At 43.4% G+C, this 18094-nt stretch overlaps 1 protein-coding gene across 3 annotated transcripts in view; it reads left to right on the top strand.

The window, feature by feature from the left end:
- The window catches only part of LOC126279690 (ras guanine nucleotide exchange factor P), a 564449-nt gene that overhangs the window by 482258 nt on the left and 64097 nt on the right, over positions 1-18094 (top strand). For all 3 annotated transcript variants that reach the window (XM_049979700.1, XM_049979701.1, XM_049979699.1), the window contains 2 exons: positions 15472-15651; positions 17930-18056. In XM_049979700.1, the coding sequence (XP_049835657.1) occupies positions 15472-15651; positions 17930-18056 (307 nt within the window). The remainder of the gene's footprint in view (positions 1-15471; positions 15652-17929; positions 18057-18094) is intronic.

The following is an 18094-nucleotide window of genomic DNA, read 5'->3' as shown; positions in this document are numbered from 1 at the left end:
TGCGCTCACTAAAGCTCTGTGCAAGCAATGTGGCAAATATGCCTAATTGTTTGTTGAGTTGCACAATTTTTATGGTCTTCTTAGTTTCGATCTGGCAAGCTCTGTTCAAAAAATGGTTCAAATGGCTCTGAGCACTACGGGACTTAATTTCTGAGGTCATCAGTCCCCTAGAACTTAGAACTACGTAAACCTAACTAACCTAAGGACATCACACACTTCCATTCCCGAGGCAGAATTAGAACCTGCAACCGTAGCGGTCACGCGGGATCAGACTGTAGCGCCTAGAACCGCTCGTCCACCACGGTCGGTGGGCAAGCTCTTTTCAGTATTGCCTAAGCAAGTTACTATATTCCTAATGGTGACAAAGTACACTCGCCTCAAAACGCTCATTACGACAGCGTATACTCTGCCATCGGTAGGGATTTGAATGCAGGGAGAAACCTAAAATACACCGACAAAAATTTCAGAGGTTATTCAGGTTTATTATCTTAGTATTTTGGTATAAAGGACCAGTCATCTCGTTACAGAGTAATAATATAAGGATAGTGTTTTACTTTGTTAATTTTAATTAATTAATTTTTTCTGTGAAAATACTTTCACAAGAGTGAAAAAGCCAGCAGTACTCAGTCATTCTGTATATCTTACATTTACAGATACAGAACTACTGTATGCTAGTTACCGTTGCTGCGGGAACACCTCAGCATAGCATCAGTTTCGTCATGTGTGGGTTTGGAGCCTCGAGCTAATTTCTGAAAGCAAAAACCATTTTAAATAGTCAACATATGTTATTTTTTTATACAGATGAAATTAATTGCATCACATTTCGACATGCTATCATTTTCAAATGCAGTTACGTGATTGAAACCGGTGTCGTATTTGAAAACCGACGTTTGAAAATAGCCGCGGACCGAAAGAGTCTAGTGATGTAATACGCGGTGCAATAATGTTCACATGTACAAGAAAACTGACAGCGTACTGTGAAATTTAAAAATCGTTTCTGCATAGCATCGTTGCACCTGTCTTTCTTCCATTGCTTCCAGTGCGAAAATATTGAACAGGATCCGAAATTTTGATGGTGATACTCGGAATCGTCATGCTGATATCAGCATCTTTCTCTTAGACCGAAACTAGTAATCATTATAAAAATTGGGCAACTGAGACGATTGAATAATTGCGTAGGCTTCCGCGACCAGAGTCAGTGGACATAAAAGTTTTCTGGGTATGGTACCGCGTCATAATGTAAAAAACTACTGCTGCTGGAGAAAAACCAACGTTTCGGCCACGGTTGGAGCGGCCTTCTTCTGGGTTTCATGGTGCGTTCTAGCTATGCAGTGTCCTACATATTTTGTTGTTCCTGTTCGCTGCGCATGCCATTAGGTCATAATTTTAAAAAGGGCCCGCATCTCGTGGTCGTGCGGTAGCGTTCTAGCTTACCACGCTCGGGTTCAAATGGTTCAAATGGCTCTAAGCACTATGGGACTTAACTTCTGAGGTCATCAGTCCCCTAGAACATAGAACTACGTAAACCTAACTAACCTAAGGACATCACACACATCCATGTCCGAGGCAGCATTCGAACCTGCAACCGTAGCGGTCGCACGGTTCCAGATTGTAGTGCCTAGAACTGCTCGGCCACCACGGCCGGTCCACGCCCGGGTTCCCGGGTTCCCGGGTTCGATTCCCGGCGGGGTCAGGGATTTTCTCTGCCTCGTGATGGCTGGGTGTTGCGTGCTGTACTTAGGTTAGTTAGGTTTAAGTAGTTCTAAGTTCTAGGGGACTGATGACCATAGATGTTAAGTCCCATAGTGCTCAGAGCCATTTCACCCATTTTTTTTTAAGGTTGTTAGTTTCATTGGTCACTTCAGGAAGAAGGAGAGGGAATTTTATTGTAATAGGTTATTGCGATGGAGGGAGAAGGTGACCTCTTTTGTCTATTGGCTGTACAATTCTGCGTCAGAGTCGCCAGTACTGCAGGGGCAAGCGGTTAACCCATGTTCCTTCTATCTTTTAATGTCGGTTTTCGAAGTCTGAACCAGTCTGCTCTTTCAAGTAGACCCTAAATTATCATTATACACGTAACTACATCCGATTCCTGTCGTAACATCAGCGAAAAATCCGTACCAGTACAAAAGATCGAACGGAGGTCCTCGGCGCAACAGTCAGAAGTATTCTACGCTCGTGTGAAAAGACGGACTGAAAAGACGTTGCAGTTGTGGAAACGCAAAGTGGCTGTATCTCAAGGATCCAGATTAGGAATGAGAAATACCGGTCGTGATTTAGCAGCGTGCTTTGCTCTCGTGCTGTTGATAGTGAACAGACAGTTGCCGATCGGAAAGGAAGATTGGAGTTGTCAGGGGTGGGTGGGCGTGGCCGCCTTTTGTGTTTGACGGGCAGCCAGTAAGGCGGGACGCGCACAGGTAGCGGAGACGCGGAAGTCCGCTGATCCAGGCCGAGCTGCGCGCGCGTAATCTTGTTAAGCTAAGAAGGCTACACATTATACAGCAGGCTTAAGGTCGGCTTAGGCCGCATAGCTTCCTTAAGGCGGCGGTTCGCGCCGGCTTGACCTACAAGGCGCCACCCTCACTTGCGTAACGGCTGGCCGAGCTCTGCTCGCGCTTCTCGCAGAGATTTGCCACCGAGAGCCGTGTGCATCTTGTAATCCACTGGTTGTGCAGTACGCTCTCAGCTATGCGGAGTGCTGCATCAGTGCTCACTCGCTTGATTTAGTGTCACTTCTGATGCCACAGTCACTAGAGTACTCTAGTTCTAGAGGAAGGGGAATTGTCTGGTGAGTAGTGAAAAACTCTGTGCTTGTAATTTAAACGTGTTTGATAAATTTAATCTAGGAGCATGTAGCACCACATTTTCGCCCTGATGAAGGTGGAGACTTATCGTGGCTATATGAGATATCCTGTCATTGACAAACCAGTTGTCAGCCACTGGTAGGAATCTTGATCAAAGATCCGTACGAAAAGATTCTCTTCCTCCTCGCCGCGCTACATAGCCGCGCGGTCTTGGGCGCCTTATCACGGTTCACGCGGCTACCCCAGTGGGAGGTTCGAGTCCTCCCTCGGTCATGGGTGCGTGTGTGTTATCGTTAGCGTAAATTGGTTTAAGTTAGCTTAAATAGGGTGTAAGCCTAGAGACTGATGACCTTAGGAGTTTGGTCTCATAGAACTTACCACAAATTTCGAAATTTCTTCCTGCTAGCATAGTATTTAATTGTGGACCATGTCCACTAAATAGATAGGCTTTAAATATAGAGAAGGCCTTAATTTGACTCTGTAGTGGGTACGGAATCTGAGAGCAAAATTTCAAAGTATATTAGTATTTGGTAACATAGCCCGCTACGAATTCCTCTGCTACGCCAACGTCTTCATGTCAGAGTAGCACTTGCACATTAAGTCCTCAGTTATTTTCTGGATGCATTCCAGTCTTCCCCTATAGTTGTACCTTTTACGGTTCCCTCTACTACCATTGAGGTTATTCATTAATGAATGCCCTATCATCCTGTCACTTCTTCTTTTCAGTGTACTGTATATGTTCCTTTCTTCGCCATTTCTCCGGGAAACTTCCTCATACATTATCTTAACGCTCTACCTGGTTTTGAACGTCCTCCTGTTCTAACACATCTCAAACTCTTCGATTCTCTACTATATCTGTTTTCTCACGGTTCAGCATTCACTACCAGACAGAGCTGTGTTCCAAACGTACATTCTCAGAAGAGAGTTCCTACGTTTGGACTATTAAAACGAATACTTTTTCCCTTGTACATATCCTAGTCATTTTCTGACTGTAGTATACATTAAATATCCATAAACATATAATAAGACAAAAATGAAAAATACATATTCAAAATGTCTCTGAGCACTATGGGACTTAACTTCTGAGGTCATCAGTCTCCTAGAACATAGAACTACTTAAACCTAACAAACCTAAGGACATCACACACATCCATGCCCGAGGCAGGATTAGAACCTGCGACCGTAGCGGTCCCGCGGCTCCAGACTGTAGCGCCTAGAGCCGCTCGACCACCACGGCCGGCTAATACATATTCAGTCAATAAGGATATCAGCTGATCGAAGTTCACAAAATCGAACTAACTCACTCCTGATACAGCGCACAATTATAATTACATGACGCCAAATATTACAGAAATAATTTCTGTTAATTTGATAAGAAACTCCCTCAGCCTATTAACAAACCCAACAATGAAAAGGTACTGGATACAGATAGACGCGAAGTCATTATCCACTGTTACGTAACGCGTCGACCCTACCAACTGCGCTACGCTGAAGTTCTGCAGTGAATGACCTCGTATTTTACGTTAAGTCTTCTGAAGGCTTTAATCGCCATATGTTATTAATTAGCATTCAGTTATAACAAATCCTACTAAAAATGCGAAGTTTTTGATGAATCTTCAGTGTGCTATTGCTTTAAAACAGCGCACATTCCTAACACGCTAGTTGTAACACGAAAGTAACTAAATACGAAAATTTTTTTAACCACCAGTATGACGTTCCTCATCGTTTTATTACAGCATATAGTACCAATATCTACGCTCTCTCGAGACATTAAGTGGGCTGGTGCTTAGAGATAGCTTATATTCGTAGGGTGCAAGTTGTAACACAAAATCCACCAAACACGGGCTTCAACTGAAGGTGAATACATTGCGACGTCTTGCAAGTTCTGCTTGTGCCGTAGGGAGTTTTGACTGTTGACAGTATTGGAATTTCTTTACGCAGCACGTTTCCGAAGTATCGCAACTTACTGTGTGTATAACGGGGCGAAATTGCTCCTCAACGTACAACTGCAGAAAGTGACGTTACAAAACTCATAGAGCTCCACATCGACGTTATCTAACTCGCCCTGTGTGACGACGGCTTTGGCTACTTCACCATTTCGCTCGTGTCACCAATAAGATTTCCTATCACCATCTGTTTCTACCCCCTGGTTGCTACGCGAGAACTGAATTTGGCGAACGGTAGTCCGCCAATCCAAAGGTGTTTTGATATCATTTTCAGTGGTCTTATATCAGTTCTTGTTTGCACCATCCACTTGTTTGATCACGGCAGTCGTTCCTTCGCTCAGTTAAGAGTGGATACAACTGGACAGGCAACGAAATTTTCTCACTGCATGTTCTCTTCATCGGTTTCATTGATGTTGGTGCCCTGAATATCTCTCGTCGCTTACAAAATACCTATCATTATTTCTATAATACGTGGTGGTAAACGTCCACGTTTTGACTGTAGTGAAGCATAACACGAAATCTTTCTCCATCTCTCTTTCTCCACTTCAGTCAAACGATTCTGCAACAGACTAACCAGTGACCTACGAATCAACCAAAGCCACTCTGTTTTCCAGAGGAAATTAAACCTTTACCCAATATCATCAGCGTACGCTCCCTCTCGGCATTTCGCCGGTGCCCTCCTTACTTCCAGCAGCGAGATAGTATTTCTCCCAAATTGTTAATACTATCCATCATCCCTATCAATTTCTGTTTCATACCCCCCATCTCATCTGCTAACGTTACAGCGTTATTTACACTCATTAGGTGTAAGTGAGGGCGTGAAGTTTCTAATATTGCGAGATGAAATAAATGTATAAATAAGTGAATGTATTTCGTCATTGAGGGTAATATGTTCAGTTCGTCTCGGTTGTGTTATTTCTCATGCGCTTTCCCTCACGCGTTCATGAAGTGAAGAGCTCTGAGACATTTTGCTTCATCCGCCGGGGCTCTTCTTTAGTCCTTTGGTTTTCTTACCTGAATTCATCTATCAAACAAGAAGTATGTTCATGCCGAAAATTCTGCTAATTTTATCTATGTCTTACTAAATTTTGACCACAGTATTCCTTTAACTATTCTATACATTTCTGAAATTTCCTGGTGACCTTACCGTTGCTGTGTGTAACATGGCACCAGAGTATTTAATAATGCTACTTCTTCTGCCATAATTTTGCTACAGAATACCAGAAGCTGGGTTTTGCTTCTGGGCATTTCGGAATTGTCCCTGGCGGCAACTGTAATGAAGGGGTAACTGATCACCATTTGCAATTTTGAAAGGACCATAATGTGGCGTGGTCGTCAGTGCGGAGAAGAATGTCGACCAATGTGTACTGTTGCGGCTTTGTAAAGAAAGTGATTGAAGATCAAGTGACCTGATGGAACAGAGTTACATCCATAACTATCTGAACAAACGCATCGGGACACCCCTGCGTAATGCCTAATTGATCAATAGATGCCACAGAGGCGAGGAATGTTGTGTTGACAGTAGAGAAGCCATAAGAAGAAAATGGGTCGATGAGGACAGCTAAGTAGCATCGAACGTGCACTAGTTACTACATATCACCTGAGCAACAAATCCATGAACCATCCCTTTTAAAGATGCCCAAATCGTCTGTTGATGATGTGACCGTGAAATGGAAACGCGAAGGAGCAATCACAGCTAAACCAAGTCCAGGTACACCTCGTGTACCCACAGACAGGAACTTCCGAGCACTGTGGACGGTGGATGAAAAAAAATCTCATGAAATCAGTGGAAGGAATCAGTTGTGATTTCCAATGCGCTACCAGCATTCCAGCTATTACCATGATTGTCGTAGAGAGTTAAAAATAATGGGGGTACAGCTCCTCGTAAGCCACATTCCTGTAGCCGGTGCTAAGCGACACTTGGAGTAGAGTAAATAGCGACGCCATGTCACAGTGGTTGTCTGCTAACGAGCGATATGAAATGATGAATCACGCCACAGGCTACCCTGTGGCAACCCAATGGAAGAATTTGGCTTCGGTGAATGCCTGGAAACGTTACTTTCCATCATGTGTAATGCCGACTGTGAAATACGGAGGAGGTGGTACTGCGGTCTGGGAGTGTTTATCGTCGTTAGGGCGTAGTCCACATGCTGCCCTTAATAAGAAGCTAAATGCAGGAGGATATGAACAGATTTCACAGCATTGTGTACTGTATACAATGTTGTTCTTGTGGTCGTCAGTCCACAGACTGGTTTGATGCAGCTCTACATGCTACTCTATCCTGTGCAAGCTTCTTCATCTCCTAGTACCTACTGCAACCTACATCCTTCTGAATCTGTTTAGTGTATTCATCTCTTGGTCTCCCTCTACGATTTATACCCACCAAGCTGCTCTCCAACATCAAATTGGTGATCCCTTGATGCTTCAGAATATGCCCTGCCAACCGATCCCTTCTTCTAGTCAAGTTGTGCCACAAGCTCCTCTTCTCCCCATTTCTATTCAATACTTCCTCATTAGTTATGTGATCTACCCATCTAATCTTCAGCATTCTTCTGTAGCACCACAATTCGAAAGCTTCTATTCTCTTCTCGTCTAAACTATTTATAGTCCACGTTTCACTTCCGTACATGGCTACACTCCATAGAAATACTTTCAGAAATGACTTCCTGACACTTAAATCTATACTCGATGTTAACAAATTTCTCTTCTTCAGAAACGCTTTCCTTGCCATTGCCAGTCTACATTTTATATCCCCTCTACTTCGACCATCATCAGTTATTTTGCTCCCCAAATAGCAAAACCCATATACTACTTTAAGCATCTCATTTCCTAATCTAATTCCCTCAGCATCACCTGATTTTATTCGACTACAGTCCATTATACTCGTTTTACTTTTGCTGATGTTCGCCTTACATCCTTCTTTCAAGACACTGTCCATTCCGTTCAGCTGCTCTTCCAGGTCCTTTGCTGTCTCTGATAGAATTACAATGTCTTCGGCGAACCTTAAAGTTTTTATTTGTTCTCCATGGATTTTAATACCTACTCCGAATTTTTCTTTTGTTTCCTTTACTGCTTGCACAATATACAGATTGAATAACATCGGGGAAAGGCTACAACCCTGTCTCACTCCCTTCTCAACCACTGCATCCCTTTCATGCCCCTCGACTCTTATAACTGCCATCTGGTTTCTGTACAAATTACTGTATACAAGAAAAGACCAATTCATTGTTTCTGCCATCTTCATAAGGCAGCCTTTCATAAAGCGGTATCTTTGAGGCACTAGTTGGGGATAATAACATTCCTAAAGTGTATTGGCGTGCCGAGAGTCCCGACCTGAATGCGATGGGACACCTTTGGGATGAGTTAGAACATCAATTTCGCCACAGACCCCAGCGTCCAACATCAATACATTCTCTAGTTTTCATTGATGAGTAGGAATGGGCCACCTCTCCTCCATAGACATTGACATTTCACTGTGCCACCAGCAGAGTTCAAACCGCTATAAGGGCGAAGTGTGGCCACATCCCTGATCAATGTCCACTAACAGGTGTCCAGGTACTTTTCATAAGATATTATACACATTAGCTAACACATTTCTCTGGCTAGATCGTGCCCTGTTAAGTAGCCTCCTTTTGAGAAATGCCTACGATGATTTATTACACCAGCTTCCGTAATAACAGCTCCAGGAAAAATGTAGCGGTGGTCAGGAAAAGCGAGGTCCGAAAGCCGTCGCAGTCAGCGGAACCGGTGAAGGCGGGAGGGCCGACCCCCTAAAACAGAGGCGACCACACGGCTGAGCGAGGCGTTAATACACGTGTTGTGCGGCGGGAAGCCCCTGGTCGACGTGGCCGCTTGCCGCCTTTCGCGACGTTATGCAAGGTGCGAGAGATCCGCTAAGCCGCCGCGACTCTACCACTGTTGCGCAACCCACAGCGGGGTCACCGCCACCGAAGAGCTAATAACCCAAAATTCTGGACACTCGCTGGGACTCCCACCCAGGCTAGCTGCCACTCACTCACTGACACCTTACATTGTACCTCGGTCAAATGATACAAGAAATCTCTGAAGACATTCCACATGTCATTAGCAACTAGTTCTTGCTATGGTTGCAAAGAGGACACAGCTACAGTGGCAGTTCTGATTAGCATCTGCACGTGTAGGCCCTTGTTTCAATCCCGGTGACACAGTGGGTATCTGATCAGTATTTCCTTTCCAGATGTTTGGTCATAGATCTTTCAGGAGATATTAGTAATTAGAGGTATGTCAAGTCCGAGAAGAACTAACAGACAATTATCAGCGTTATATTACAGTAATTGGACTCTGTATCATCGAGGAAATTATGCAGCCGCCATCTGTTCTGGTATCTGGTATCAAAATCTTGGACATCAAGTAATATAACCGGAGCTGAATAACTTCAGGATCGTTGAGCTACAATTTAAATTTTCAGTTACACTATAAAATACGTGGCAAGCCGATTTTCATTTCTGTGCAGTCGTATCAAAAACGAAACACGAATAGTCATTTGGGATGTGTCTTTCTGTGTCCTCTGAACTCAACAAATAAACAGTTCCAGCTGCCTCGACAATCTTCTTCCTTTGCAGCCATTGCAATGATATTTGTTAAATCCTGTAAGAAAAATTTGATCTTGACCTGCTCAGTTTACGTACTGAAATCTTTTGAAATAGGAAACTGGAGGAACAGGAATTCAGCTTTCATTGAAAAAATAGTAGAAGAGCTCATAGAACGTAGAAACGAAGTAGTAAGTAGTAAGGAAGTAGTAAAAAATGGTTATATCTCAAACTGAAGTTTCCTACAAATTATTTAATAGCTGTCTGGCTTTGAGAATTCCAAATGAATAGCGAGAAGAATGGAACACCTCAGAAGTCAATAGGCGAATGCGTGATGTGCGTATACAATTGATGGTCCAGTGTAAACTTTGGTTTAAAGCCTGCTACTTGAAAAGAACCATGACTATGATTTGCAGAATGAAATGTGATCGGGACTGTTTTCCCTCAGTTGTTTATAAAAATTAACATTAAGAAAACTTTATTCTGTGTTCGTAATAATGAATCGATCAGATACATCATGTGTCTTCCATAAAGATGCCAGGAAAGAATTTATGCTTCAGTTGAGAATTTTAGGGCTTCACTTCCACTTTCCACAAAATGTCAGTTCAGTCTTCAACCTCGACGTTCTGAAAGTGTTTACGTTACTTATTTAGTTTATGTCGAGCAGCCGTCTTATACCATCTAATGTATGCGTTAATATATGGTTTCAGTATCTTAGGACATAGATGTGCGAGAAATACGTGCTGTTTAAATAAGTTTCACTGTTTGTTGTGTATTTTAGTCTGCCAGTTTATGACATACAATTTTTTATTTAGATCATAAGGTATTGCATGTATTTTAAATAACGTTTATCATTTCCATGTTTCGACTATCTCTGCGTAGTATTCGCCTGTACCTTCACCTTTCTTCAATCGCAGATTTAATGTAATGTCCTCCTGGTGAAAGAACACAGGAAGGCCGAAAAAATAAAATGTTGTCCTTACGTTATCCCACGTGTTTGAGTCCTCTATATAAGGCAGGCGTTGACTTCAATTCCTCTTTTGATAGCTCTATTACTGTCCCGCCGTTAGAGATACAACCACCCACTTAGGTAGCTGAGTTCGCTAAAACGCTCAAGTCATGGTAGTAGAGGCGAGATGTCAGCCAGGAGTTTCAGAAAAGCCGAGCTTGTATCAATAGCCTGGATTAAATCTCATTTTTTCACCGGGTTCCAGAGAACCAAGGGACTATGTTACTCTTACATTAGTTTTGATTTGTTACGAAGCTGTCTTATTTTTTATGTAAGATGTATTTGTCCGTAATTAATTTATAACACCGTTTTCAAAAAGCGAACTAAATTTTTGAATTGGATACCGCTGTTTGAAGTTGTCTTTAAGTTCTGAACTGTTTACGGATAAATAAGCTGTTCAATACACGAAGTTGTGATGAGTAACATTATTTTTATACTTTTCTGCCGGCATAGATTTGCGAAGTAATATGTTACTTGGTCTGAATATTATATACACAGCAGAGAAAATAACGATGGTATGCGCTGTGTCTCGTGCTTGGGAACATAACTGTTATATTCACTCAATGTACTTCCAGTAGACGAGATTACGCACTTGACTCTTCGCCCTCAAACTTACATTCAGTGCTGGTGGCTTTTGCTTTGGATTTGCTTTTCCAGTAGTGTTAGCTGCACTGATACACGGCAGGATGGATAGGTTTACTGATAAACACTGGACCAATATGCACTTCTTATACGGGTACAGCGACTGCAGTGAAAAAGCGGCGCAGCGGCGCTGTAGTGAACTATTGCCGCAACGACATCAACTACATCACAGTACTTTCTCATTTGATGATTGTTGCATTACTACGTGTGATTCCATATTTCAGAGTTTTCTTGTTCTGGCGGTATTTTCACAGAAACAAAGCTAACTGGCGTGACAACCCGAATAAATTATAATCACTCTGAAATGAACCACAGGAGGCCATGGAGCACTCATTCAAAAATACTCCAGAAATATCCCTAAACAGCACCCCGAACTGTCGGGTTCACACTCTTTTTATATACAGGGTGTCCCTCCTGCGAGTTGTGAGACGTAATTTCTCTGGTGTTTCAGCAAACATCTGCAGCTTAGTTTTTGATAAGTGTAGACAGACAGACAGAACAAATAGAGCTTGTCGCATCTTTCATGCGACGTCCAGTGTCAAAAGAAAACTTCAGTTTGTTTCCCGTTACAAACAAAACGACATTTAAAGCGGAATTTTACACGAGATAGAAAGGTCGTAGATTAGTGCAATATATTTTTATCGATATGTATTAACAGGGGCAGAATAGCCAGTACTTCAGCAGAGACAGCTCTGCCCTGGCCAACGCTGACTGCTACCGGCAGGCATGCAGCGCTACTCAAGCGCTGCTGGATTGTTGTTTATTGTTCGAGTATCATATCGATAAAACGAACACCGCACTAGACTAATTGGGAGCACTCTATCGAATAGGCACGTAAAATTCCGAAGTAAAAATAATTTTTCTTGTAATGGGAAACAAACCGACTCTTTCTATAGACAGTGGGCGTCGCATGAAAGACGTGACGAGTTGTAATTGTCTGTGGTGACTCCAGCTACACAATGCAAAAATGAAATTGTAGGTATCTGCCAAACCACGAGAAAATCCGCCTAACACCTCTTAGAATATATTACATACGTTTTCTCAGGAGAAATGGTCAATATTTAAGGAAATTACAAGAACGATCATTCGAAGCAGACAAGGTCTAGTAACCTTAGGTTCTAAAATGCATACCTCAAGAGCTATGAGCATTTCTTCAGTAGAAGAGAGTTGTTTGACAGTAGCGAAGATAAAAAAGTGGTCGCAGTTCTTAAGGCATGCAAGTTAGAGTCCATGACTACTAGGATTTTTTGCTCAGAATGATTATTCCTGTCACATCTCTGAATATTGCCCATTCTTTAACCGGCACCATGTGTACACTGGTTCTTTACAAGTCTTTGCATGAAAAATTTAGTGTTGATAGCTCAAGTCATGGGAACAACTTTCGTAACAAACAAAATATTCGCTGATGTTTCCCGGTTTCGATGGCCCAAGGATGACGAGATTTCCCCCAGCTAGCAGGGTCCACTTACCCGGTGTGCTAAAGCTCTGTAGCTGCATACTACTAGCCCTAGAAAACTGATAGTAATTTTCAACAGCAAAAGTTTAAGCAGATCTTTAAGACGAGAAAGATATTGTAAAAGCGAATCAGGAATTCGGACTACCTCCTGTCAAGTGTAGCAGATGGCTGGGTCATAGGCTACACACATTGCACCCGTACCCCACGGAGTGCCTACACCGTGCCGCGTCTTAGTGGCATAATCGATAACAAAAGGCGCTTGTCGTCGCCAGGAATCGTTAGGAAACATTTTCTCTCTCACAAATGTTGTTTCCCATCACGTGATCTGTCAGCCCTAGACGTTTGGAGCAAGATCTTCGAAACAAATGTTCATAAGAGCACGAACACGCCACCACACTTCTGGCGTCTACTGATCGCAGATGCCTGCAGGAAGTACACTCATGATCAGGAAAATACTGAACACTTTGAACGACTACACATAGGACGTCCACATTCACAGCAGCAGTACATTAGTATGCTCCGCAGAAATGATAAGCAATTGAACCATGTCGGCCCACGAGTTCAAGGTCAACACCGATATCTCGATGCAACACTAACTACTGGTAAAATGTGTTTCGGTTCTCATTGTTGCTATAAATCGAAAGTAATGGATCACTGTGACTTAAGCATACGTACAGGATGCTACGCGGATGTATGCGCTAACCGTACCGTCAGACCAGTGAGTTTGAAAGAGGGCGTGTTAGTGGCATGAGAATGTGATGCATCCATTCGGGAAGTTGCTGCTCATGAAGGACGAAATGTTCCGGCAGTTCAACGGGTGTGTGCTGAATGGTTCAGGGAAGACCGTAGAACACCACGAAATGGGTCTGGTCGTACCACGCAGATCGTTCCCTGAGGTGATGGACACCTAATTCGAAACTGCATTGCAAGACAGATCTGAGTCCTCCTCGACTCTGACGCAACAGTGGAAGAATTTAACCCATGGTAAACTATCAGTAATGACAGTCCGACGCGTTTATCATGGATTATTTGCGCCTCGTCCACTTCTCCTCCTACCTTTGACGAATGTGCAGAAAGATGGCAAAGATGTATGGAACGATGTCTCTGGGTACAGGAATGGCATTAAATAGTGTTTTCGGAGGAATACACTTTCTGTTTGTTTGACAATGATGGCTGCAATTTGGTTTGCTGCAGACAGAGAGAGCAGCATCATAGTGACTGCATTCGACCAAGATACAATACATACAGTGCCAGCTCAAGGCCTTATGGTGTGGGGTGCGACTGGGTACACCCAGAAATCGTAGCTGGTGCTTCTCCAGAACACTGTGATCAGTGTGACCTACGTTAATGACATCCTGCGACCGGAAGCCATACCCTTTCTGCACAAGCCGCAGATGCCATTTTTCAGCAAGACAATGCACGAACCATATGATTGCTCCACGAACACGTGCCTTCTTAGTGTCAGAGGATGTCAGCCTTTTGCTGTGACCCGCCATATCAGCAAACTTGCTGCCAATCGAAAATATGTGGGATATGGTGAAATGATGGGTGCAGCGTTGTGTCCCATTGCCAGCCGACAAAAAAAAAAAAACTTTGGAACCAGGCGAATGCAGTGTGGGTGGCTATACCTCAGGTTGCCATTCGCGCCTTATACACGTCGGTGCCATCACGTTTGAAACCAGTAATCAGGGCACGTGGTGGATCCTGTGCCTACTAGGCAACAAGACACATGCAGAACCGAAGTTACTGAAACGCTAATCATTTCTGCAATACAGACTAATGTGTGCCCCCCTGTGATCATGAATGTCCTGCCTCTAGTCGTTCAGGCTGTCCTGTTTTTGTGAACATGAGTGTAATTAACTAAGAGACAGGATACTCACAATATCACTTTCCAAATGAAAGGTGTCAAATGAGAGAAAATGAAAAAAATGCTCTGATTTAAACCACTCACTCCATATACGGTCCAAAAAAATCATAGTTAAGTCCAAATTTTTGCGTGTTAAAAGGGCAAAATGATTTGAATGAATGGCCTTAAAACTGACCCGTTAGATTTTTTATAGGCTGAAGAAAGGCGAGGCTTTATCATCGTGGTTAGCAAAGCATGATTGTTTCAACACAGCTCTCTTTTGTCTTCATATTGAGAAACCAGCTGTAATTTTCAGAACATTATGTAAAAGAGCTCGTGCCGGGAAGGGGGCATATAATTGTTACATCTCACTCCTGACACCAATTCTAAAGAGTTCGTGGTTTGGGGATGGGGAGAGAAACTTGGCACAACAATGTTAATGTATAAAATGGCACGGAAGGGGGAAGAAGGTTGTTACATATGCCTCGTGGCAGCAGTGTGCAGGAAGTCGAGCGGTCAGGGTTAGAGAGTGGGCATCCAGGACTGCCGTTAAATGACAAAACAGGAAATTAAGTACAATAAAGAGAATATATTTCAATAAATGGAACACAAAGGGCGCCCCTAGGGTCGGAAGTTAGCAGGTTTAGGCCGGTGTAGGAGGTCGAAAAATTAATTAAATGGGCAACGGAAGGGGAAGTGGTTCATGTTAACTTACGTTGGTAGCCTCTGGCGTCTGTTCTGTTCGAGGTCAGGTTTGCAAGAGAGAGAAACAACTGTATTCGGCATCGCAGACGACTCCAGCGTCCACACACGTGATCAGTATCCCCTGACCGCTATTTGGCTAAAACCAATGGCATGAATCCGATAGCAGTTTAAGCAGAGGTCTCAGGGCATCACCTGTCAGCAGCTTTAACTGGGCAGAACTGCCTCGGTTTTGAAAGGCAAGCGCCTTGTGTCAGGTAGACACGGCGTGAATTACTCTGGGAGAAAACCTGTAAAGATTCCACTGGACCTTTGAAGTAAATTTTTTAAACTAATTCCCTAAAATATTCCTTGATTGGCTGCCACCCTGTACAATTACGCCATCCCTGCGTTACAGTAATCGAAGCGCTTGAGCTGTGTGAAATGTACCAGTTGGCAGGCAGTATATGACTCTGGTGTTGTGATACCTGACGGTATGTATGTGTTTGTGTTTGGCAGGCAAGTCGCTGCCGGTGCATTGCGTGGTGGAGGCGGTGTCGGCGGTCGGCTTCCGCAGGCGGCCGGTGGTCGAGACGGACAGCTACGTCATCATCCCCGTGGCCACGGCGTTCGCCGACCTGGTGGGCGCTGCACTGGTGCGCCTCGGCTATCCCAGCGACATGGTCGCCGCCGCCAGGGGTGAGTGCACTACAGTAGGGACACAGTGTCAGCAGGCGTGGTGCTCAGCTGTGAACGTGCTGCCTTGTGTCGTCACGGAATCAGCGAGCTCCCTTTATGGTACTAGCAAACAACTGTGAAGATTGGTATTCCAAGACTTTTTGCCTCTTGCATTTCACTGGATGCATACCATCCAGTAATACTGCGAGACTGCAGTCTGGCATTTCATGTTCCTTCATCGGCTCCAGGCCAGACTATCATATAAAAGGCAGTTGAGGAAAATAAAAAAACTACTTCATTTGCTATTCACCTTACTGCTTTACCAACAACACAAAAAGAAAAACGTTGCAAGTGAAATAGTGCAATTGAAGACTCTGCCTTACCACTAGAGTACACTGTGGATAAATGCTTGATTCTTTTATGTTTGATCAAAAAATCTAAAGGTGGCAGGGGTAAAATACAGGGACCGAAAGGCTATTTACAATTTGTACAGAAACCAGATGGCAGTTATAAGAGTCGAGGGACATGAAAGGGAAGCAGTGGTTGGGAAGGGAGTGAGACAGGGTTGTAGCCTTTCCCCGATGTTATTCAATCTGTATATTGAGCAAGCAGTGAAGGAAACAAAAGAAAAATTCGAAGTAGGTATTAAAATCCATGGAGAAGAAATAAAAACTTTGAGGTTCGCCGATGACATTGTAATTCTGTCAGAGACAGCAAAGGAATTGGAAGAGCAGTTGAACGGAATGGATAGGGTCTTGAAAGGAGGATATAAGATGAACATCAACAAAAGTAAAACGAGGATAATGGAATGTAGTCGAATTAAGTCGGGTGATGCTGAGGGAATTAGATTAGGAAATGAGACACTTAAGGTAGAAAACGAGTGGAGCAAAATAACTGATGATGGTCGAAGTAGAGAGGATATAAAATGTAGACTGGCAATGGCAAGGAAAGCGTTTCTGAAGAAGAGAAATTTGTTAACATCGAGTATAGATTTAAGTGTCAGGAAGTCATTTCTGAAAGTATTTATATGGAGTGTAGCCATGTATGGAAGTGAAACATGACGATAAATAGTTTGGACAAGAAGCGAACAGAAGCTTTGGAAATGTGGTGCTACAGAAGAATGCTGAAGATTAGATGGGTAGATCACATAACTAATGAGGAATTGTTGAATAGGATTGGGGAGAAGAGAAGTTTGTGGCACAACTTGACCAGAAGAAGGGATCGGTTGGTAGGACATGTTCTGAGGCATCAAGGAATCACCAATTTAGTATTGGAGGACAGCGTGGAGAGTAAAAATCGTAGAGGGAGACCAAGAGATGAATACACTAAGCAGATTCAGAAGGATGTAGGTTGCAGTAGGTGCTGGGAGATGAAGAAGCTTGCACAGGATAGAGTAGCAAGGAGAGCTGCATCAAACCAGTCTGAGGACTGGAGACCACAACAACAACAATAATAAAATCTATGGATGCACTCTTATGAGATGGAAAAAGAACACTGACACAAAGTAATATCGTACTAGATAATATTATCTTCCTGACTGACGCCTATTCTTTTTGTTATGTGATGTCTATAAGATCGTTACATAAAATAAATTCCAGAAGCGTATTTTTATCAGATTCCTCTAATGTTCGTGAAAGAAACGAGAATACCCGCATATCAAAACCTTGCCTTGTATGGCAGAAACCATTGCTTGTTGATACGAGAAAAATAAATAAATGCGAGGGCTATTCGGGAAGTAAGTTCCGACCGATCGCGAAATGCAAACGACTGTGAAAATCCGAGGAATCTTTGCACAGATGTGTTGGGCCGTGCCTCTTGTATGCCCGTCGATCGCGTCACGTCGCCATTTTTTGCAGTTCTGAGTGCACAGTAAGCACGGAAAGATGTGTAGGAAGTAGCGTCTCCTACTAAGTATGAGGGCAAGAGATTTCGCCTGATGTCATGCAACCCATATAACACAACTGTTACGCGGTCTCCTCTTCATGCCAGTACTCAGCCGCACTCTGCAGGGCCAATGAAAATGCTTCTGCAGCGTTTCCGATACGAAGTGTTTGATCAGTCACAATGCGGCCGGTAACTGGCTGCCCCTGAGTTACATTTCCGCTCACATGAACCGCTGGCTTTGAAGGCAATATTTTGGCATCTAGCGTTTGGTGACCGCACTAAGCCGTACTGCCAACCTAAAGACGATTAGAATGAAAGTGCAGATACTAATCGATTTAAACTCATAAATTTGTATGTAGAATTCTAATTATACGAACACTTCTTCGTGTTTCACGTACCTTTTACCTTGTTCTAGGTTCTGTTGTGATAAAAAACTGGAAGCCTCTGAGCCTGGAGAAGATAGCAGAGGGCCCACTTGCCACAGTCGGAGACATCCTGGGCGACCTTAGCACTGTCGCCACGCTACGCATAGAAGTCTACAGGTCAGTATCTCTGTCTGCCTGCCTGCCTGCCTGCCTGC

This window comes from Schistocerca gregaria, chromosome 1 (assembly GCF_023897955.1).
Source record: "Schistocerca gregaria isolate iqSchGreg1 chromosome 1, iqSchGreg1.2, whole genome shotgun sequence".
Taxonomy (NCBI): Eukaryota; Metazoa; Arthropoda; class Insecta; order Orthoptera; family Acrididae; genus Schistocerca; species Schistocerca gregaria.
The sequence above is the reverse complement of the archived record's forward strand: the minus strand, read 5'-3'. Positions and strand labels throughout refer to the sequence as shown.